Here is a 20573-nt window from a genome sequence, read left to right as displayed (position 1 = left end):
ATTTATCTTGAGTCTGCCCTAAGAAAAAAGCTTTGAAAAAAAAGAAAACGCAATATCCATGAACTACAGTGGCCTCTTGTGACAAAATTATTAAGTAGCTAGTAGTGGATAAAGGACGAAACACTTTCCATGGGCATTTTTGATTCATTCTTAAACAAAAGAGTGACACAGCATGCATTAACATGTACTATCATACTGTAATAGAAATACTCTGGCCCAATTCCAGAGAATAAACTCATTCTGCCGCTTGTCCAAATTATATGGTGAGACTGTGCAATCCATAGACAAAAAAAGATCACATCTCACCTCTTTTAGCATTCACCAGCAAAGAGGAGGGCTATGGCCCACACAGCTTCCTTTTATTAAAAGCATAGAATCACAAATGCATGCATTTGATTGGTTAGCTTACACATTATAGATCCACACCCACTGACCCTCCCCCTGTGTGGTTTGTCCTTGGCTGGAGCTCTCATAGGTCAGTTCATATAGGGATGGTTTCTTCCTGGAAATCCATTCTTGGGCATGCACACACACACACCCTGTGAATCCACATGTCATAAAGAGTCCATTGTCAGCTCTACAAGTTTCCTTCCAAACGTCACACAAGCTTCAAGTGAGGGGAAGGGGGAGGGGTCCTTGCAAAAGTCCATATTTGTTTCTCTCCACGGAAGAGCTTGGAATGTGAAGCAAAGGGGAATGCAATAGGGGGAAGGGAGGTTGAACACATTTGTAACATGAGGGGAAATGGAGGATGACAGCATCTGCTCTTGATAATTTTTGTATCTCCATTTCAAATGGTAACTTTTACAATTTAATATCTGTTTCTTCATATTTTCAATTCATAACTTTAAAACAATATCTGATATAAAATCCTCAAGGAAAATAAGCAGTATTGTGACATACCCATACATACATATGCATAATGCGTATAAAAACAAATAAACAGTATAAGGAATATAGGAAAGAGAAACATTTCAGTGATTCTAATAATAAAAAGAATTAGCCTAATTTGAAAATAGGAATTTTACCCTAATCTATCACAATACTTTTCTTTAGACCTGTTGTGCTGTGTTTTGGAAGGTTTTCTACAGCATTATTCAGTTGCACTTTTTGCTATGTATTCTCTTACTGCTATGTTTTACATTTAGGCAAAAGCAACTAATCCTATGCTGTTGCATACCCAAGGTTCATTCACATCCCAAAGCATATTATGGCAATGCACGGTATATGTTGTCCTATGAAAGTCCTTTGCACGTTCTGCAGTCCAGTGCTTTCTGCATGCAAGCTGGAGACTCATGTGGGAAAAAAGATGGAAAACCTCCAGCAGCCCATCACAGCTGTAGTGTAAAGCCTTGTATACACACTTTTAGGCTACTTTCACACTGGGGCGTCGTGGGCGTTGGTGGTAAAGCACCGCTAGCGGGGAGCTTTAACCCCTGCTATCGGCTGAAAAAGGGTTAAGAAATTGTGTATAAAATAACCCTGCACCACCTGTGTACGACTAGCAGCTAACACGGCTAATTGGATATTAGTTATAAACAAAGATAACTTAAAGTGTAGCGCTTAGATAAATTTATCAAAAAGGTGAAGACCCAATCTGTAAATATTAGTTAAGTGGTGTGGGCCCCAAAAAATGACAAAACTCACTGTGGCAATAAAACAATGTAAAAAATACAGTGCAAACATGAAATCTACGCATAACATATGTGAATATCTCCAAAGTTCGTATATGATACAAAATATAAATAAAAAAGTTCACCGTGTGTCTACACGGGAAGTGTGAAGAGAGAACATCAACAACTCCAAAGTATTGTGCAAAGATTCTGGAAGGTGAACCGGAACTGTTGTATACAGTGTGCTGACCCACCACCAATAAAAGTGCAGACTTACCGGATGTTTTGAACTCAGGGGAACATACGTTTCCGTGAGTCCAATAGGGCGTGTGTTGTCAAAACCGACAGGGTAGAAACAGGGCTAATACGATATTCAAAAGAAATTTTGAATAATAAATTAAAAAATTAAGCATGTAGCAAGTGAAAACAGTCCATAAAGATGATCCACCAGTGCTGAAATTTTGCATAAAGTGACAATCCCTTCACCAAAGGTCTCTCTAGGTACTCTAACCTCCCGGTATGGACCCCTGAATTACCAGGAAGTCATGCAAAGCAGATAATGTCAAAGATCCAATCCTCAAAAAGAATCTTCCAAACCGTTGCTTAAAACTCCACAGAGAAAACTGAGGAAGTTCCGTTTTGAACGTAACGTGTACGGGGGAAGCAGCTATGTATGGGCACTGGCAAGCTGCATATGACAGGCACTACTGGTGGGGCTGCTGAGCACTGGTGGTCTGCTGGGCACTGGCAGGCTGCATATGATGGGCACTGGCAGGCTGCATATGACGAGCACTGGTGGGGCTGCTGGGCATGGCAGGCTGCATATGATGGGCACTGGTGGGGCTGCTGGGAACTGGCAGGCTGCATATGACAGCTACTGGTGAGGCTGCTGGGCACTGGAGAGGCTGCATTAATCTCCTGTATCATGTCTGCTAGAGGTCCACCGAATGAAAATGTTGCTAATACTATTAGCAGTGTGTTAAATTTTAAGCAGGAGATTGCAGACATGATACCGGAGATGTTTAGAGACTGAGGACCAGATACAAGAGATGGTTAGAGACTGAAAACGTGAGACAAAAGATGGTCAGAGACTACAGACTGCATTTTTCTTGACCTTTTATTGCAATAAAGGTGCCAATAATGGGCAACAGTACATTTATATTAATTGAAATTGATATTAATTAAAAAATTTAATATAATACAATTATATCTAAAAAATATAAATATTATTTTAAAACTGTAATTTTCGTCCAGTGCATACTTAATTTTCCAGGAGGGGGAGAGCAGCACGGCTGGGGACACAAACCCGGAGGGGGAGTGCAGCACAGAGGAGGATACAGGGACAGTCAGCGGTGATCGGTGCGGCTTGGGGGGAGTTACAAGCACCGATCAGCGATGTATAACTTTCACTAAAGCATCTGAAAAGGGGGCAGATCAGTGCTTTTAACTCCCCCCCGCCACACCGATCACCCCTGACTGCCCAGGTATCGGGTGAGGCATTTACACAAGTCCAAGTACTCCGGGAAATGCTCGGTATCGGTACTGATACTAGTATTGGGACAACCCTAATGTTAACTATGGACCCCCCTGTTAGGACAATGTGTCCCTCAACAACCATTCTTTACTTTTAGAAGAGCCCTCAAAGATCGACCCATAACAAGTGAATTCAAAAAAGAGAATTCAGTAGAGACCCCTGTAAACACAGAGGCGCACCTTTATGTGTAGCGCCTGTAATTATTGCAAATTTATGTTGACTACCAAAGATCCACTTCTCCCAAATGGCAAACCCTTCCGGGCCAAGCACTTTGCATATTGGCCCCAGTGTCTTTGTATCTGCCTCCTGACATGCTGGGCAACCCACTCATATAGGCCTTTCGAGTTGACAGAGAATATCTTAACCACCTACTTGCTCTACATTGAGGCACACTGTCCTTTCTTTTCTATATTGGTTTTAACTAAAAGACAACACTTGGAATGATTTTCTGTGAACACAAACAATGCATGTAAGTGTCTGCAACAAAACCTACGTTGGACTTACCAGTAACAGTATTTCTACGAACCTTCCAGGATAGCACACCTGAGAGATGAGAGCTCCTCCCTACAGGAAACACAATCAATTGACAGCTTGTTATAAGTCCCCACCCTTCCCCTTGATCCCCAGTTTTAAATAAAGTAATCCGGAACTGGATCACAAGGAGGATTGCTCCACATAGGTACTTACCACCTAGCGTTTAGCTTATCTTTCCCTCCACATAGAGCGAGAAGTAGGCCTGCCGTCCTGGAAGGTTCGTAGAAATACCGTTGCTGGCAAGTTCAAAACAGGTTTTCTCCTATCACCTTCCAGGACAACACACCTGAGAGCATAATCAAGTAAACATAGGCCTACCTTCAGGGTGGGGCCACAGCTTGTAGGACCATCCGACCGAAAGCCAAGTCTTGCTGTGACAACACTTCCACGCGTTAGTGCTTCATGAACGTATGCTGACTGGACCAGGTGGCCGCGCTGCAAATTTGTTCCCATGAGGACCCTGCTTTTTCAGCCCAGGAAGCTTCTAGTGACCTGGTTGAATGAGCGTTAACCTTTTCTGGTGCTGGAACTCCAGAACTCATAAGCTATGGAGATAGCTTCCCTGATCCATCTGGAAACTGAGGCTTTAGAAGCCTGAAGCCCCTTCCTGGGCCCAGCGTACACAATTAGTAGGTGATTGGACCTCCTAAAATTCTGTTTTCTCTCTAGATAGGCAAGGAGACACCTTCTTGCATATAGACAATTAAATTTATTTTCTCTCTCGTTTTTTGGTTTATCAGAAAATGACGGCAATATTATGTCTTGCGTCCTATGAAATAAGGATGCTACCTTTGGTAGATACAAGGAATCTGCCCTGAGGGTGACTATCTGGCTGTACCAGTAGGAAGGGTTCCTTCATGGACAGCCCCTGTAAGACCCTAACCCTCCTGGCCATAGTAATTGCTAACAAAAATTCTATTTTTAAAGTTATAAACTTAAAGGGAACTTCTTCTATAGGTTCAAATGGGTGTTTAGATAGCGCCTCCAACACCCTAGTCAAGTCCCAAGGTGAGAAACTACCTTTGGAGATGGGGAAAAAGTTTTCCCTGGCCAGCAAAAAACTTTAAATGAGGTTCTCTTTTGCTAGTTTTATATCAACATAGACAGAGGGCCGCTATTTGAACCCAAAATGGGCTGACTGCTAGGCCTCTGTCTACTCCGTCCTGGAGAAACTCCAGGATAACCGGAACAGTGGTGGAGGTCATCTGTCTTTCTTTACCCCAGGAACAGAAAGTCTTCTAAACTTTTGAATAAATCTTTTTAGTCACCGTTTTCTACTCAGAAGGAGGGTACTTATTACTCTTTCTGAGCAGCCCTTACGTTTTAGGATCTGGCGCTCACTAACCAGGCCTTCAGCTGAAAAAATTCCCACCTTGGGTGTAGTACTGGCCCCTGCCTGAGAAGATCCGTCCTGTTCGGGAGCTTCCATGGCCCTGCCACTGCCATAGATCTTAGGCTTGTGAACCAAGCTCTTTTTGGTCACCAGGGTGCTGTCAGGAGGAGCTGACCTGGGTACCGTCTGAGCTTCTGAAGGACCCGCGGAATCAGGGCTAGGGGTGGGAAGGCGTATGCCAGCGTGTAATGCCAGGTCTGAGTCAGTGCATCTAAACCTACTGACTCCTCCTCTTGGGAAATCGAGAAATATCTCTTTACTTTCCTGTTTTGCTGGTTGGCAGATCCATTTCCGGATTTCCAAAGCACTGCAGCAGGGTTTGAAACACATCGGGGTTCAATTCCCATTCCCCCTGTCTGATCGGCTGACGGACGAGGAAGTCTGCCTCGGTATTGCTGGTCCCTTTATGTGGACAGCAGAAATGGAGAGGATTTGCCCTTCTAGAAGGGGTCTGGACCTGGTGCCTCCCTGGTGACTCAAGTAGGCAATGACAGTGGCGATGTCGGAGCTCACTTGAACCTACTTGCCGTGATGCTCTTCTGAAAGGCTTTCAAGGCTTCCCCCACTGCTTTGAGCTCCTTGTAGTTGGATGACATCTGAACTAGTGAGCTGTGCCATTGACCTTGGGCTTTTTCCTTTCCTAGGTGGGCCCCCCCACCCCCAGGAACTGGCATCGGTGGTAACCTTTATCGGATCCCACTGTGCCCATGGTCTGCCTCCTTTTAGATTCTTGGGTACTCCACACCACTCCAGGGAGGACAGAACTTGAGGGGTTAGGAGTATCTCCTGATCCGACGACGCCTTCCTTTTGTCCCATGAAGACAGGAAGAAGTGAAGGGCTCTTTAATGAAATTGCACCCAGACTATGGCTGGTATACTTGCCGACATTAGACCTAGTGTTCTTAGCACTCCTCTTCTGGAGCGTGACAGGGTCTTTATCAAATCCCCAACTGATGAAGCTAGTTTTGCCACCTTGTCTTCTTGCAAGAAGAGCTTCTGCAGTCTGGTGTCTACTATGTAACCTAGAAAGGTCTTTACCTTGTTGGTATCTGATCTGACCTGGGTGACTGATGGTCCAGAGATCAGTAGATCGTCCAGGTAAGAAATTGGATATATACCCTGGATATGCAGAAAGGCTACTGCCTCTGCTAGGATTTTTGTAAAAATCCTTGGACTGGCTGTTAACCCGAATGGGAGGGCTCTGAATTGCCAGTGAAAATTCTCCCCCTCTGACTACTACTGCGAACCTCAAGTATGCCTGATGAACCAGGTGAATTGGCACGTGCAGGTAGGCATCCTTGAGGGTCCAGTGTCGTCATGAAGGCCTCCTTCATGAGGTTTGAGAGAAGATAATTTCCATAGTAAACTTTTTGTATTCCAGATACTTGTTCAAGTTTCTTAAGTTTACTATTAGTCGATACTTCCCCAATGGCTTGCGAACAATGAATACGTAGGGAGCAGAATGCCTGGTATTGTTGTTCCTTTTGGTACTGGTACCACCACCTGCTGTTCTACCAATTCCTGAATACCCTGCAGGAGGGCAGATCTTTTCAGGCTATCCCTGGGGGGATGTGTAGGGGTGATTATAGAGGGGGGTTTTGCCGAGAACTCTAAACGATAACCTTCTCGCAGGATCCTGGCAGATGTAAACTGCTGTCCGAAATCTTTTCCCACTGAAGAACAAAGTGGAACAGTCGTCCCCCTCACTCTGATCTTGGCGTCACTTAGTTTTCTCTATGTTGTGGTTGCCCCGGGGGGCCTCGAATATTTTTTTTAAATTTTTCTTTTTTGGGCCTTACTGGGAATTTTTTAACCTTTTCCGAGGACCTAGACAGAACGTCGTCCAGGCCCTGACAAACTGCAATGAACACCTGAAAGGGAAGGCCATAAAGTTTACCCTTAGATGTGACATCTCCTTCCTGGCCTTAATCCAGACACCTCTCCTAGCCAAGTGATTAATGTGGCGTTTTAGCCTCTGCAAGGTAAGCAATGGCTTTTTCTATCACTGCTAGGGAAATGGATGGCGGCGTCATTATTTCAGATCCCTGAGACAGATGCTTAGTCAGCTTCTCCACCCAGAAAAATGTATTCCTGGCTACACAGGCTGCTGCTAAGGATGGACCCATGGCTGATGTATTAGCTTCCCAAGCTTTTCTAAGAAGGGATTCTGCTCTACGGTCCATCAGATCCTCTAAACTGCCTGCGTCCTCAAAGGAGAGAGTCAGACAACTTGGTGATTTGAGACAAAGCGCATCCAGTTTTGGGAGCTTAAAGAATGACTCTTCGTCAGCCTGATTAAAGGGAAACCTCCTTTTCCAATTTTCTTGTCTGACAATCCTCCTTTCAGGCTCCCTCCATTCTTGTAGGACTAGATCCTTTAAGGATTGATGGAGTGGGAACACTCTGGATTGAGCCTTGCTCAGCCCTCTATAAACCTTATCCTGTGCTGAGGAAACTTTAGGGGCTTCTGGAATCTCTTCAATGGCATATTGCTGCAGGAGCCCATCCAGATCCTCTAGGGCGAAGAGGTGCTCCTTAACCTCGTGTCTCCCAGAGTCTGGCTTAACAGGTCTAGATCCAACTCCCCTTCTGAATGGTGTTCTGACTAGCTAGGGTTTCATGTCTCCCCTGTCCTCCTCTTCTTCCTCTACTGACCTAGAGGGACGGATTGTAAGGGGTCGGTAGAAGGGCACTAGGTCCAAAGAGGCTCTCCTGAGAGGATGTGCTTCTCTAGGGTTTTAGTTCCTCTGTGTCAGGACCCTGGGTTGACTGCCTGGCGGCTTCACGGAAAGCTTTGACTGTTGCCAGCATTTCCATCTGCATAGATGAGACATTTTTTCATCAGTGTAGAAGCCTCCTTCCCTGCTAATTTGTTGATGCAGTTATAGCAAAAGGGCTTTGAGTGGGACTTTGGGAGTCTATCCTTACAGTTCCCACATTTCTTTAAAGGAACTATGCCCTGTTGCGGCAGGAGGTTGTTTATCTGAGGCCTCCTGGGCTCCTCTGGGGGATTGTGTAAGACAAGAGATATAACATATACATATATAGCATTACTCTGTCTTTCCCCCCAACTACGGGCTTGTACAGGGGAGGGGGGGAAGGGTAAGGTGAACGGTGAAGCCCAGCCTGTTCTGGCTGGCCCAGGGATTCTCAGACAATGCAATACAGCGATGGAGCGCATTCCCTTCGGTCAGAGTGCTGGTGCAAACTTGGGGCGACCTGTGAGAAGGACAAGCCTACAGGTAAGTTCAGCCCTCCCTCTGAACCTGTCTCAACAGGGGACCTCCCCGTTAACTTGGTCTTAAAACAAAACAAACATGTCACTGTATTCAGGACAAACACAATCAATGCTGGGGATCAAGGGGAAGGGTGGGGACTTATAACAAGCTGTCAATTAATTGTGTTTCCTGTAAGGCGGAGTCCTCATCTCAGGTGTGCCGTCCTGGAAGGCGATAGGAGAAACATTACTATTTAAATTATTTACCATGTGCATTTTTTCATAAATATATGTAAAACACGCAATATAAACTTTATGTAATGTTGTAGATATACCGTATTTATCGGCGTATACCGCACACTTTTTTGCCCTTAAAATCAGGGCAAAATCGTGGGTGCGTGATATACGCCGATACCCGCGCTGTGTCTAAACCACTCGGCCGACATATACCGAGCGCAGTACACTCGGGTATAGACGGGCAGGCTCGGCTCGCGGTCACGTCCTGTACGCGAGAGTCGAGCCTGCCCGAGTATACTGTGCTCGGTATATGTCAGCGGAGTGGTTCAAACACAGCGCGGGAAGCGGGGATCGGCTGAAAAACACAGCGGGGAGGACACCACGATGGCCGCAGAAGGACGCCGGACCGGACAAGGCCGCCGATGGACGCTGGGCAAGACACCGACGAGGGGCAACCAAACTAAGTATTTCTTTTTTTTCCAGGAATTTTCTTTCTAGGTTGGGGGTGCGCGCTATACGCCGGGGCGCGTTATATGAAGATAAATACGGTACAACTATGTCTTTTAAAGAACACCCCTGAAGAATAATGTATTTAAAACGCGTCAGGTGAAAGACATCTACTTCTGTGCTTGAATTTTTGTGTCTTTATGCAGATTTGTATACATTCCAATCATTGATCAGTGATTTTAACTATTGTCTAAATAAATATTTTCTATTACCAAAAACAATACTGTGCAATAAATTTTTCTAGATCAATGCCTTTAACCACTTGCTTACTGGGCACATATACCCCCCTCCTGCCCAGGTGAAATTTCAGCTTCCGGCACTGCGTCGTTTTAACTGACAATTGCGCGGTCGTGCGACGTGGCTCCCAAACAAAATTGACGTCCTTTTTTCCCCCACAAGTAGAGATTTCCTTTGGTGGTATTTGATCGCCTGTGCGGTTTTTATTTTTTGCGCTATAAACCAAAAAGTGCGTCAATTTTGAAAAAAAACACAATATATTTTACTTGTTGCTATAATAAATAGCCCAATTTGAAAAAAAAATATATATTTTCTCAGTTTAGGCCGATACGTACGTACTCTTCTACATATTTTTGGTTAAAAAAAATAAAAATAAAAAAATCGTAATAAGCGCAAAAGTTATAGCGCCTACAAAATAGGGGACAGAATTATTATTTTTTTTTTTCACTAGAAATGGTGGCGATCTGCGATTTTTATTGGGACTGCGACGTTATGGCGGACACATCGGACACTTTTGACACATTTTTGGTGCCATTCACATTTATACTGCGATCAGTGCTATAAATATTCACTAATTACTGTATAAATGTGACTGGCATTGAAGGGGTTAACACTAGGGGGTGAGAAAGGGGTTAATGTTCCCTATATAGTGTTCTAACTGTAGGTGGGGGGGGGGGGTGACTGGGGGGGGGTGACCGATCTGTGTCTCTATGTACAAGAGACACAGATCGGTCTCCTCTCCAGAGACAGGACGCTGTCTCTGTGTGAGCCGGCAATGACAGATGATCTCATATGTTTACATATGAGATCATCTCTCATTGGCCGCACAGATCGCATCGCAAACGGCCACTCTGATTGGATCTGTAATTGGCTGTGTCCAAGGGACACGGCCAACACAGAAGTTCCCCGCTGCGCGCTCTGGAGCGCGCACGGGAAACGCCCAAAGGGGCGGACGTCAATTGACGTCCAGTTGGATATTGAGATCCGCGCTGTAGCCGTCATTTGACTATAGTGCGGGTCTCAGGAGGTTAAAGTCCATTTAGGGTAATCCATTTCTTTTGTGCAATTCATATTGGATGTGGCATTAGATTTAGTAGAACACACCCACCGACCTCCCTCTTTTTGCTACATTTAAAAAAAGAAACATTGTCCTAAGAGATACATTTTTATTATCTGGTCAGTTCCTGAATTTATATTTCTTAGCTTTGAATTTTGAGTGTAAATAAAACACACCAATCTCTTTTAAAACCAGATTTATTGTCAGAATTTACAAGTTTTCTCTGCAACCTTAGATACAATCGCTTTGTTGCAAAATTCTAATAAATAGCTGGTCTCGAGATCCTCCCATTTCCAGCAAAAAAAAATAAAAAAAAATGAAGAAATCAAAACAATATTTCAGTACAATTGAGAAAGGCTCGCAAAAAAATCAATTTACAAGTTATACCAGCCATTACTATATAAATCTCCTTCATACACTCATTAAAAAAAAGACACTCAAACATTTCACTAAAATGACACTGGCAAGGTAAATAATTAAATGGTATGCTTTGTCGCCATGTGAATTAACATTTCTCTACATGCTTTTTTTAGTTTTTAAAACTGAAAATAATGCAAAAAAAAAAAAAAAAAAAGCAGATCTGAACATTGCAAAGAAACGTCTCAAACTGTCACAGACTTTACTGAGAAAGCATAGCAAACCATTTTTTCCCTCCTTTTTAGAGAACAAATTACATTTTCTTACAAAATATAAATTTCTCGTCCTAGATAGAATCTGGTAGCAAATATAGGGTTTAGTTTAAAAATGTAGATATAGGCAAACTGTCTGAGTATATGTATAGTTTATCTTATAGAACAAGAGTAGATTGTCTTCTGTGGGCTCCTGAGTGGGGGGAGGGGGTAGCATGTGACATCATGTTTTTGACAATGATGTCCTGACTTTTTATGAAAGCTTCTGAAAGGTATACATATGCATTAGTAGTCCCAGCTCTAGGATGGGTTGTAGGACTTGCTTTTCAGGCTTTCTTGGGCCACCATAAACCCCACAGGGCTTAGGAGCTCCTTTGCCCCCTACAATTCCACCAGTGACCTCTAGAATACAATATGAAAGGGGGAGGCAGAACTAAGAAATTATATATGAAACGTTTGTCTCTTCTTAATATATCTATATTGCTTAACTATTTAGCCAAAAGAAGAGCTGCATTCTGTTGCAGCACCAAAACCAGTGTCACCCTTTCTGCTTCCATTGCAACAAAATTCGTACAACACATTGTTTAAACTATGCAGTATAGGATTTTAAAATCAAGGTGGGTGCATTTTTTTTCCAACACGGCAGACAATATTTAACCTCCAAATTTGTTGTCCTAAAAATGATAATGGCGTGCATTTCTAAATAATGAAAATTAAAAGCTGATCTGACTACACAAACATTAGTGCTTCATTAAATAAAAAAAATAATAATAAAAAAAAAAAAAACACCCTTTTCTTCTATTTTTTTTCCATCACATTTTGTAAACAAGGCAGAGTCCACCAGGGACAAATATATTTTACAACAAAATGTAAGGACCAGTAAACTATATATAATTAATACAAATGGCCAATTAAGTAGAGTGTAGTAAGGAATGCTATGGAAATTAGAGGCACATTAAAGCGCCTACATCATCATTCACGCATAAAAACAAAAGGTAAATCAGTGAAAAGAACAAAGCCTTAAGTAGTATGCAGGACATACGCACTATAAATTTTCCTTAAACTGTAAACCTTAAACATGGCAGCACTCAAATCAATCTATATCTGTTTAGTTTGCATAAAACCTCCATCTATAGCTTGTCAATAAACTTGGGGATTATTGCTGTTTTGCAAGATAAATATGGAAAATGTCACCATATCTATAATAAGGGATTGGGAATACACAAGAAGCCTTCTGTTATATGGCTGTAGTGTACACCATATTACACCAACACACAGACAAGCAAGGAAAAATCCACACCCCTTGTCTAGATAAACACAACACATTGTAGGAGATGTACTCTAAAGTTATTGGATGGCTTAGGTTGGTTTTCTTGCCCAATTTTGCATCTGCAAAGAATTCCATGTGATAGAGCTTTGAGAGAGAAATAAAAAGTCATTACTGTGGCAATAATTACTGCCCAAAAAGTATTCAGGTTTGACAAATGTTTTTGTTTTAAACTGTACATTATTTTCAGCAGAAATATTCACATTTCGGCAGTTACTAGTAAGATTTCTTATTATTGCCAAGATTTAGGCAGTGATTATACATATACTTTGCTGAAATCATGCAGGCAGTTAAAAAGGGAAACAATGGGGAGAATTGTTACTTTTCATCTGTACATCTGGATCCAGGTGCAGTTAAAGCTAACATTCTATGGTGCACAACTGGAGACAAGGGGTCTAGTATTCTACACTGTCTAATCTGTCCCTTAGCTCATATCTATAGTATTAAACACCCATTCTGTGAACTTCTTCAGCTTGGCTGAGGCATTCTGGGATTCCTCTTGTAAGCGCAGGTTGTCTTCCCGCAGGAGCTGCACTTCAGCTTGCAGATTTGCTTTGTCTTCCTTTTCCTTCAAGGGCAGAAATATACCATGGTTAGCAACATTTTACTATATAGTTTATCGATTTACAATGTAGGTAACTGTGATGCTAATGGCAAGCACAATATCCTTTCATTCCTTGGGACTGCATTAAGGGAATGAAAGAATGCATCCAATTGGTTACTATGGGCAAAAAGCATAGTACTTCCTTAAAGTGAAACTACACTGCATCTGAGAACCACAAACAAAAAACCCTATTTAATTTATTTTTAAAATTCAAAAGCAGACTCCCCTGCTATCCATATCTCCATGCTTTATTTTGCTGAGAAATCACTATTAAAAACACCCTCTAGCATTTTCAGTTGCAGCCATCTTGAGTAAGGGCAGATGATTCAAGTAGCATTTACTTCCTGGAATCTACCTGCTCTTAGTCCAGACATGCAGGCAGGAGGGTGAGCTTAGCTGAGAAAGCCCCTCTTCTCCACCCGAAGACTCCTGAGATGTATGACATTTGCCTAGGCCAGAAACCAGGAACAAAAGAAATGTAAAAAAAATATATATATCAAAAGTAAATATGACACTTTCCCATTTACTAGCAGTATAATGATACAAATTGTCAATGTTGATTGAGTGAGAGAGAGCATTCACTACTATTTATAATCTCTGCACTGCTTGAACATACTGTACCTCCCTCCTTTGCTGCCTGGCACAGTGAAATTGTATATTCATTACTTCCAGGAGTATGGGAGCATGTGACTCACTCCCTGCCCTATCACATGACAACGTTGGTGCTTGTTGATGGACTGTTCAGTCATCCAGCACTGTCACATGGGCATGAGGACAGACAGGGCTCGAGTCCTGCGGGAATGCATAGGAATGGCGTTCCTATACTTTTTTCACAGCAGGAATGCCATTCCCGTTAGCAGCAGGGTCCGGTAGGCTGCCTGCCCTGGGGCAGCTTTGTGCTGTGGCTGTAGCAGCGTTCAGGGCCGATCCTGGCTCAGGTGCAAATTTCTTCCCTCCCTCCTTCCTCTCGAGTACCTCACTGCAATGTTTGGCAGCCAGGCACTGTAACAAATGTTAGACCAGCTTCTGCGATAGGCATAAACCGGATTCAATTTCCCGGCATTGAATCAGTGATCCGCCTATCACAAGAGCCGTTGCTGGTCTAGGAGGTGGGACTTTGTTACAGTGGCTGGCCACCTAACATTACAGACCCAAGCTCTGTGACAGCGGGAGATGCCCACTGTGTATAATCCAGGCACAACTGAGGCTGCAACGATCGGCACAGGCGAGGCTGCAACGATCGGCACAGGCAAGGCTGCAACGATCGGCACAGGCAAGGCTGCAACGATCGGCACAGGCAAGGCTGCAACGATCGGCACAGGCAAGGCTGCAACGATCGGCACAGGCAAGGCTGCAACGATCGGCACAGGCAAGGCTGCAACGATCGGCACAGGCAAGGCTGCAACGATCGGCACAGGCAAGGCTGCAACGATCGGCACAGGCAAGGCTGCAACGATCGGCACAGGCAAGGCTGCAACGATCGGCACAGGCAAGGCTGCAACGATCGGCACAGGCAAGGCTGCAACGATCGGCACAGGCAAGGCTGCAACGATCGGCACAGGCAAGGCTGCAACGATCGGCACAGGCGAGGCTGCAACGATCGGCACAGGTTACATCTGTTCTAGATTTATTTGTTTAATGCATGTCAATCTTGAAGGTGTCCTCGTAAACTGGCACTTCATAATAAATGCTGCACTTTATTCGTTAAAAAAAGGAGTATATATATACACATATATATATATATATACATATATATATATATATACACACACACACACACACTTTTATTTTTGAGGAGGGAGGAATCTTGGGACGTGTTCCCACGCTTTTTTTCCCAGGACTTGACCCCTAAAAACAGAGCTTTAGGTTCTGCATAAGCTCAAAGTCATGACATGATCATGCATGCCCTGCTTATGCTCTTTGCTACTGCAAGTGAACTTAGCAAAGGAAGTAAGTATGCGCAGTAGGGTTGTACGGATACCACTTTTTTAAGACCAAGTACAAGTACGGCTGGGTTCACACTACGGTTTTCCCGTCCATCAGCCGCATACGATTTATATGAAAAACCGTATGCGGCTGAAACGGACGGGAATGTATGGCACCGCACTTTTGTGCGTTTTCCATTAACATTAATGTTAAAGGAAAACGTATGCGTTTGCCATACTGTTTTAAAAACGACCGCAAAACCGTGGTTGAACACGGTTTTGCGTACGTTTAAAAAACGTTTTGCCAGCAAATCGTACGCACCCGGATGCATCCGAGTGCATACGATTTGCAATGCATTGTCTATCTCTACGTTTTCCCGTCCGGGCCCGTACGTTTTCAATACTGAAATCGTATGCGGCTGACAGACGGGAAAACCGTAGTGTGAACCCAGCCTACCAATACTTTTTTAATGGCATGTGACAGTAGCACTGATGGGCACTGGTAGGTGGCACTAATGAGGTGTGGACTGTGTCAGTAGTTTTTTATTTTATTTACATACATAAACAATATTTTTTATATATTTTTTGTTTTTTCAATGCCATCTTTTGGGGGGGGGGGGGGGGGGGTGAGTGGACAGTGTCAGTGTTTTTTTTTAATAATTATTTTTACAATTTTCCATTATTTATTTGTAGCAACCTGTTGGGAAGAAGCTTTGGTGAGATAAACAGACCACTGACATCTCCCCTTTGAGACAGAGAAAGGGACTGAGGACACAGATTCCCCAGTCCCTTTCTTAGCAGCCTCAGCTGCACTAAAGATGAATGGAGAGGAGACAGAGGTGCCTCTCCATTCATAAACTAAAGCATCGTAAACACAATCTACAATGCTCAGTTATGAATGGACAGAGGCAGTGAGCCTGTGAATTACAGATTACCAGCTCCTTCCTCCGCTCTCCACCCTGACAGATCCGGGGCAGGGGGGACCAGAGGAGGACATGGCGGGGGAGCAAAGGACATGGCAGGGGAGCGAAGGAGGACGCATTGGGGGAACGGAGAAGGACACAGAGGAGGCACCGGTCCTCCTGTATAGATTTCAGTGAAGCAGCTGAAAGCCGTGTGAGGGAGAGGAGGAGAAGAGGCTGTCAGCTGCTTTATTGGTGCCCAGGTATCGGATTAGGAATCGGAGCATTTGCATGAACATGCAAATGTTCGGTATCCGTGCAACCCTAATGCGCAGCTATGAGGGCTGGATCGTCCTTGGTTCCTATGTATGCGACTCTGCATGCTGTAGGTGCACAGGCACAGCAGCCCATTCATTTGAATGGGCTGCTGTGCCTGCGTATTCTGCAGGGAAAAGGTCCATGCACCTTTCTCAAAACGCAGCCGCATGTAAATAGATTTCCATGTGCAGGAAACAGTTTTTCGGTGCGTTGAGGTGCCAGTAAGTGCCACTTCACAACAGAAAGCAGTACAGGAAACCCACTTTCAATGCCTGATTCTTGCACTGTGTTCAAAACGCGCTGCAATGTCCAGCGGGTGCCAATATTAGGTTATTGACACCCCAAACTCAGGATGCATGGTTCAGAAGTACCATGCAATGCATTTGCAGTGAGTTTTCCGAAAGTTGTGCATGCATTACTTTTGGTGCAGTGCGATTTCCGTTCATTCCAAATGAACGAGAGCTGCATTTGAATTGCACAGGAATGTACAGCTTGTTCCTGTGCAATTCCCATTGTGAACCATTCCTTAAGCATTAATGGCACCCCACACATTTTCTGTGCAGCTGCATGCGGGTGTGAGAATGCATGCGATTTACAAGAACTACTGCAACCCGTATATATGTGAACATAGCCTTTCTGAAAGTATTTGCAGAGTTGAGAGCTTTTTAGGTGATGAAGTTAGGATTCAAATGACAACCCTTTGGCATGCATATTTGTAACGTAAGGTGACCTTATGAATAAGCATCTAGTGTGCAAAACGGACCAAGACTTTTTCTTTAGCTATCTGTTTGCATTGTGCTTTTGACGTCTACAATAACCATCCCATTGAGGTGAGAGCAGAGTGATCCTGTTTTTAAAAGACTTTATTGCTGAAAAATGCTGTCTGTGCCCAACCCCTCCACCACACTACACTGATTAATGGAATATTTTACATACAGAAAAAAAGGGAGCAACTGCATCATGGAAGAGGAATTTCCTCCTGGTTCAGTCTTGCATGACTATACAAAGCTGAACAGAAGGAGCTACAGTACATACACAATACATTATTTCAACTCTCTGTGAATTATTTTGCCATGTAATCATAAGGCCTCGTGCCAACATGATGTAAAAAAGATGCTTTTAACAGCGTTTGATTTTTTTTCCCTCAGACTGTAAACGCACCATGGGGCCATTCACACATGCACACACAGGTGTTTGCATGTGTAATAGAAGAGTAGCGTTTAGAGGCCGAGCACGATCAGGCAGAAAAATTATGAAACTGCCTAAACACGTGCAACTGTGCCTAAACACTAGGCGGTTTAGCGCTCAAGCTTTCATTCATTCCAAAAGCCAGTTAATATTCTGGTCAATGGAACAAATGAACACTCATACGATTGACGTGCCAAAACACGTTTGCTAAATGCGGCTTTAGGTACGTTATTTAAACTGCTTTTTCCTCCCCTGAAGCAAAGGTGTCCAGGGGAGGAAAAAATGTCCTGTGTGCTTGAGGTCTAAAGGTAAATTTTGTTTTCCCGTAAAAGATAATATGGCCAGATAACGTGGTAATCTAAAATATAAAATGTCTGTTTTCCTGTAACATGGTCAGATTGTGTGGCAATTTCGAATACAAGTGTGTATTTTGTTTTAAAACATTTTTGCAAGGTTTCCCAGGCCAATCTTCTTAAAAGATTGCAACAAGCAGCAAACAATGAAAGCATAAATATCAGGGGTTCGGCAGATGAGAAAGCTTTTGGAACATCCCGATATATTAAAGGAATTCTTCAACAAGAGCTTTCCAGGGACCATCCCTTTGCCTGCTGTGATAAAACAATCAGATGGGGATAGTCTGGGAAACCTCCCAAGATATCTCTGGTTACTTCTACACAAGTGGTTTACAGTGGTAAAGCCTAATGCACTGAAAAACCTGTCTCTCCTAGAAGAGATTTCATTTTTAAATTTGAGAGTATAAAAAAAGGGATTTTTAATACAGCTTACCTGTAAAATCCTTTTCTTGGAGTACATCACGGGACACAGAGCGGCATATTCATTACTATGTGGTTATATGGAGTACCTTCAGGTGATGGACACTGGCAATCTCAAACAGGAAGTGCCCCTCCCTATATAACCCCCTCCCATAGGAGGAGTACCTCAGTTTTGTAGCAAGCAGTATGCCTCCCAAAATGGTCCCCATAAGAGGGGTGGGAGCTCTGTGTCCCGTGATGTACTCCAAGAAAAGGATTTTACAGGTAAGCTGTATTAAAAATCCATTTTTCTTTCTCGTACATCACAGGACACAGAGCGGCATATTCATTACTATGTGGGATGTCCCAAAGCAATGCTTACAATGAGGGGAGGGAGACATCTTCCCAAGACAAAAGGATTTAATTTAGAGATATACTTAACTCATAATAAATCCAACTTAGTTGAGAAAATTTTTTTTTAAATTTTACTCAAAAGGGAGCCCCCGGAATCCGAGGGTCTCAAACTGCAGCCCGCAGCACTGCCTGCCCAAAGGCTGTATCAGTATTCCTTCTTACGTCCAACTGGTAGAACTTTGTAAACGTGTGGACAGAAGACCAGGTTGCCGCCTTGCAAACTTGAGCCATAGAGATCTGGTGGTGTGCTGCCCAGGAGGCGCCCATGGCCCTAGTAGAATGAGCCTTTAATGATAACGGAGGAGGCAACCCCTTCAAGCCGTAGGCCTGAGTGATTAACTGTTTAATCCACCTCGAGATGGTGGATTTTGCAGCTGCCTGCCCCCTTTTTGGGCCCATCCGGTAAAATGAACAACACATCTGTTTTCCGGATCTTCTCTGTAGCTTTAAGATAGGCCTTCATGGCCCTGACAATATCCAAGGTATGCAGCAACCCTTCCTTTCTGGAAGTAGGTTTAGGAAAGAAGGATGGTAATACCAAATCCTGGTTTAGATGAAAACTGGATATAACCTTTGGTAGGAAGGAAGGATGAGGGCGGAGAACGACCTTGTCCTTATGTAAAATAAGATATGGTTCCTTACAGGATAAGGCTGCCAGTTCCGATACTCTTCTGGCGGAAACTATGGCGACCAAAAATACTAACTTCCTTGTCAGTAAAACCAAAGGAATTTCAGCCAACGGCTCAAAAGGTTGTTTCTGTAAACTTGACAGAACAAGATTTAAATCCCACGGACAAAGCGGGGATTTAACTGGAGGATTAATACGTAAGACCCCTTGAACGAAGGTCTTAACCAGCGAGTGGGTGGCCAGCGGCCGCTGAAACCATACTGACAAAGCTGAAATCTGTCCTTTGATAGTGCTTAATGCCAGTCCTTTATCCACTCCTAGCTGGAGACAACGTAATACTCTATCGATGGTAAACTTACGAGAAAGCCATAGCTTGGACTCACACCAGCCTACATAGGCCTTCCAGACCCTGTAATAAATCACCCTAGAGACCGGTTTCCTGGCTCTGATTAGGGTAGAGATTACTTTCTGAGACAGACCTTTACCCCTGAGAATCAGGGATTCAGCTTCCAGGCCGTCAAGTTTAGATGCCATAAGGCAGGGTGGAGGATCGGACCTTGCGATAGCAGGTCTGGTCGTAGAGGAAGAGTCCAAGGGTCTCCCACTACCATCTTTAGGATTAGTGAACACCATGCCCTTCTGGGCCATGCTGGAGCTACCAGGATGACTGGTATGTGCTCCACCCTGATCCTGCGCAGCAGGCGGGGTAGTAACTGGAGCGGGGGAAATGCATAAAGAAGTTTGAACTGATGCCAAGGGCAAACCAGCGCATCGGTTCCGCAGGCCATCGGATCCCTTGAGCGGGATATGAACCTGTCTAGCTTCTTGAGTCTCGATGCCATGATATCCACGTCCGGCACTCCCCATCTCTGGCAGAGTGTCTGAAAGACCTGTGGATGTAGAGACCATTCCCCCGGCAACAGAGTCTGGCGACTTAAGAAGTCCGCCTGAAGGTTGTCCAGTCCTGGAATGAATATTGCCGATATGCAGGGCACATGAGCTTCTGCCCACAGGAGAATCAAGCTCACCTCTCTCTGAGCGGCTTGACTCTTGGTTCCCCCCTTGGTGATTTATGTATGCCACTGCCGTGGCATTGTCCGATTGAATTCTCACCGGGAACCCCTGCAACTTGGACGTCCAAGCCCTGAGGGCTAGTCGAGCAGCTCTGAGCTCCAAGATGTTGATGGGCAACTGCTTCTCTGGCTTTGCCCAAGTACCTTGGCGAGTGTAATCATCCAAAATTGCTCCCCAGCCCGTCAGGCTGGCGTCTGTGGTTACTATCTTCCAAGCCACTGGGCTGAAAGACTTCCCCTTCAGTAGATTCTGAGGGTCTAACCACCAACACAGACTTTGTCGGACTCTTGATGAGAGCGGCAAAGGGATATCTAAGGCCTGTGGCCTCCTGCTCCATGCTGACAGGATGGCTGCCTGCAGGATGCGAGTGTGGCTCTGGGCGTACGGTACCGCCTCGAATGTGGCCACCATCTTGCCTAGTAACCGCATACATAGGCGAACAGTTGGTTCTTTCTTGCTTAGAACCAGTAGGATTAATTCCTT

General features: G+C 44.1%; 1 protein-coding gene across 1 annotated transcript in view; it reads right to left on the bottom strand.

Moving 5' to 3' along the window:
* Positions 1–10508: 10508 nt before the first annotated feature.
* SIPA1L1 (signal induced proliferation associated 1 like 1) overlaps positions 10509–20573 on the bottom strand; it is a 331939-nt gene continuing 321874 nt past the window's right edge. The window contains 1 exon segment of the mRNA XM_040332639.1: positions 10509–12853. Within this exon segment, the coding sequence (XP_040188573.1) occupies positions 12710–12853 (144 nt within the window). The 3' untranslated portion in view covers positions 10509–12709.

This window comes from Rana temporaria, chromosome 13, assembly GCF_905171775.1.
Source record: "Rana temporaria chromosome 13, aRanTem1.1, whole genome shotgun sequence".
NCBI lineage: Eukaryota > Metazoa > Chordata > Amphibia > Anura > Ranidae > Rana > Rana temporaria.
The sequence above is the reverse complement of the archived record's forward strand: the minus strand, read 5'-3'. Positions and strand labels throughout refer to the sequence as shown.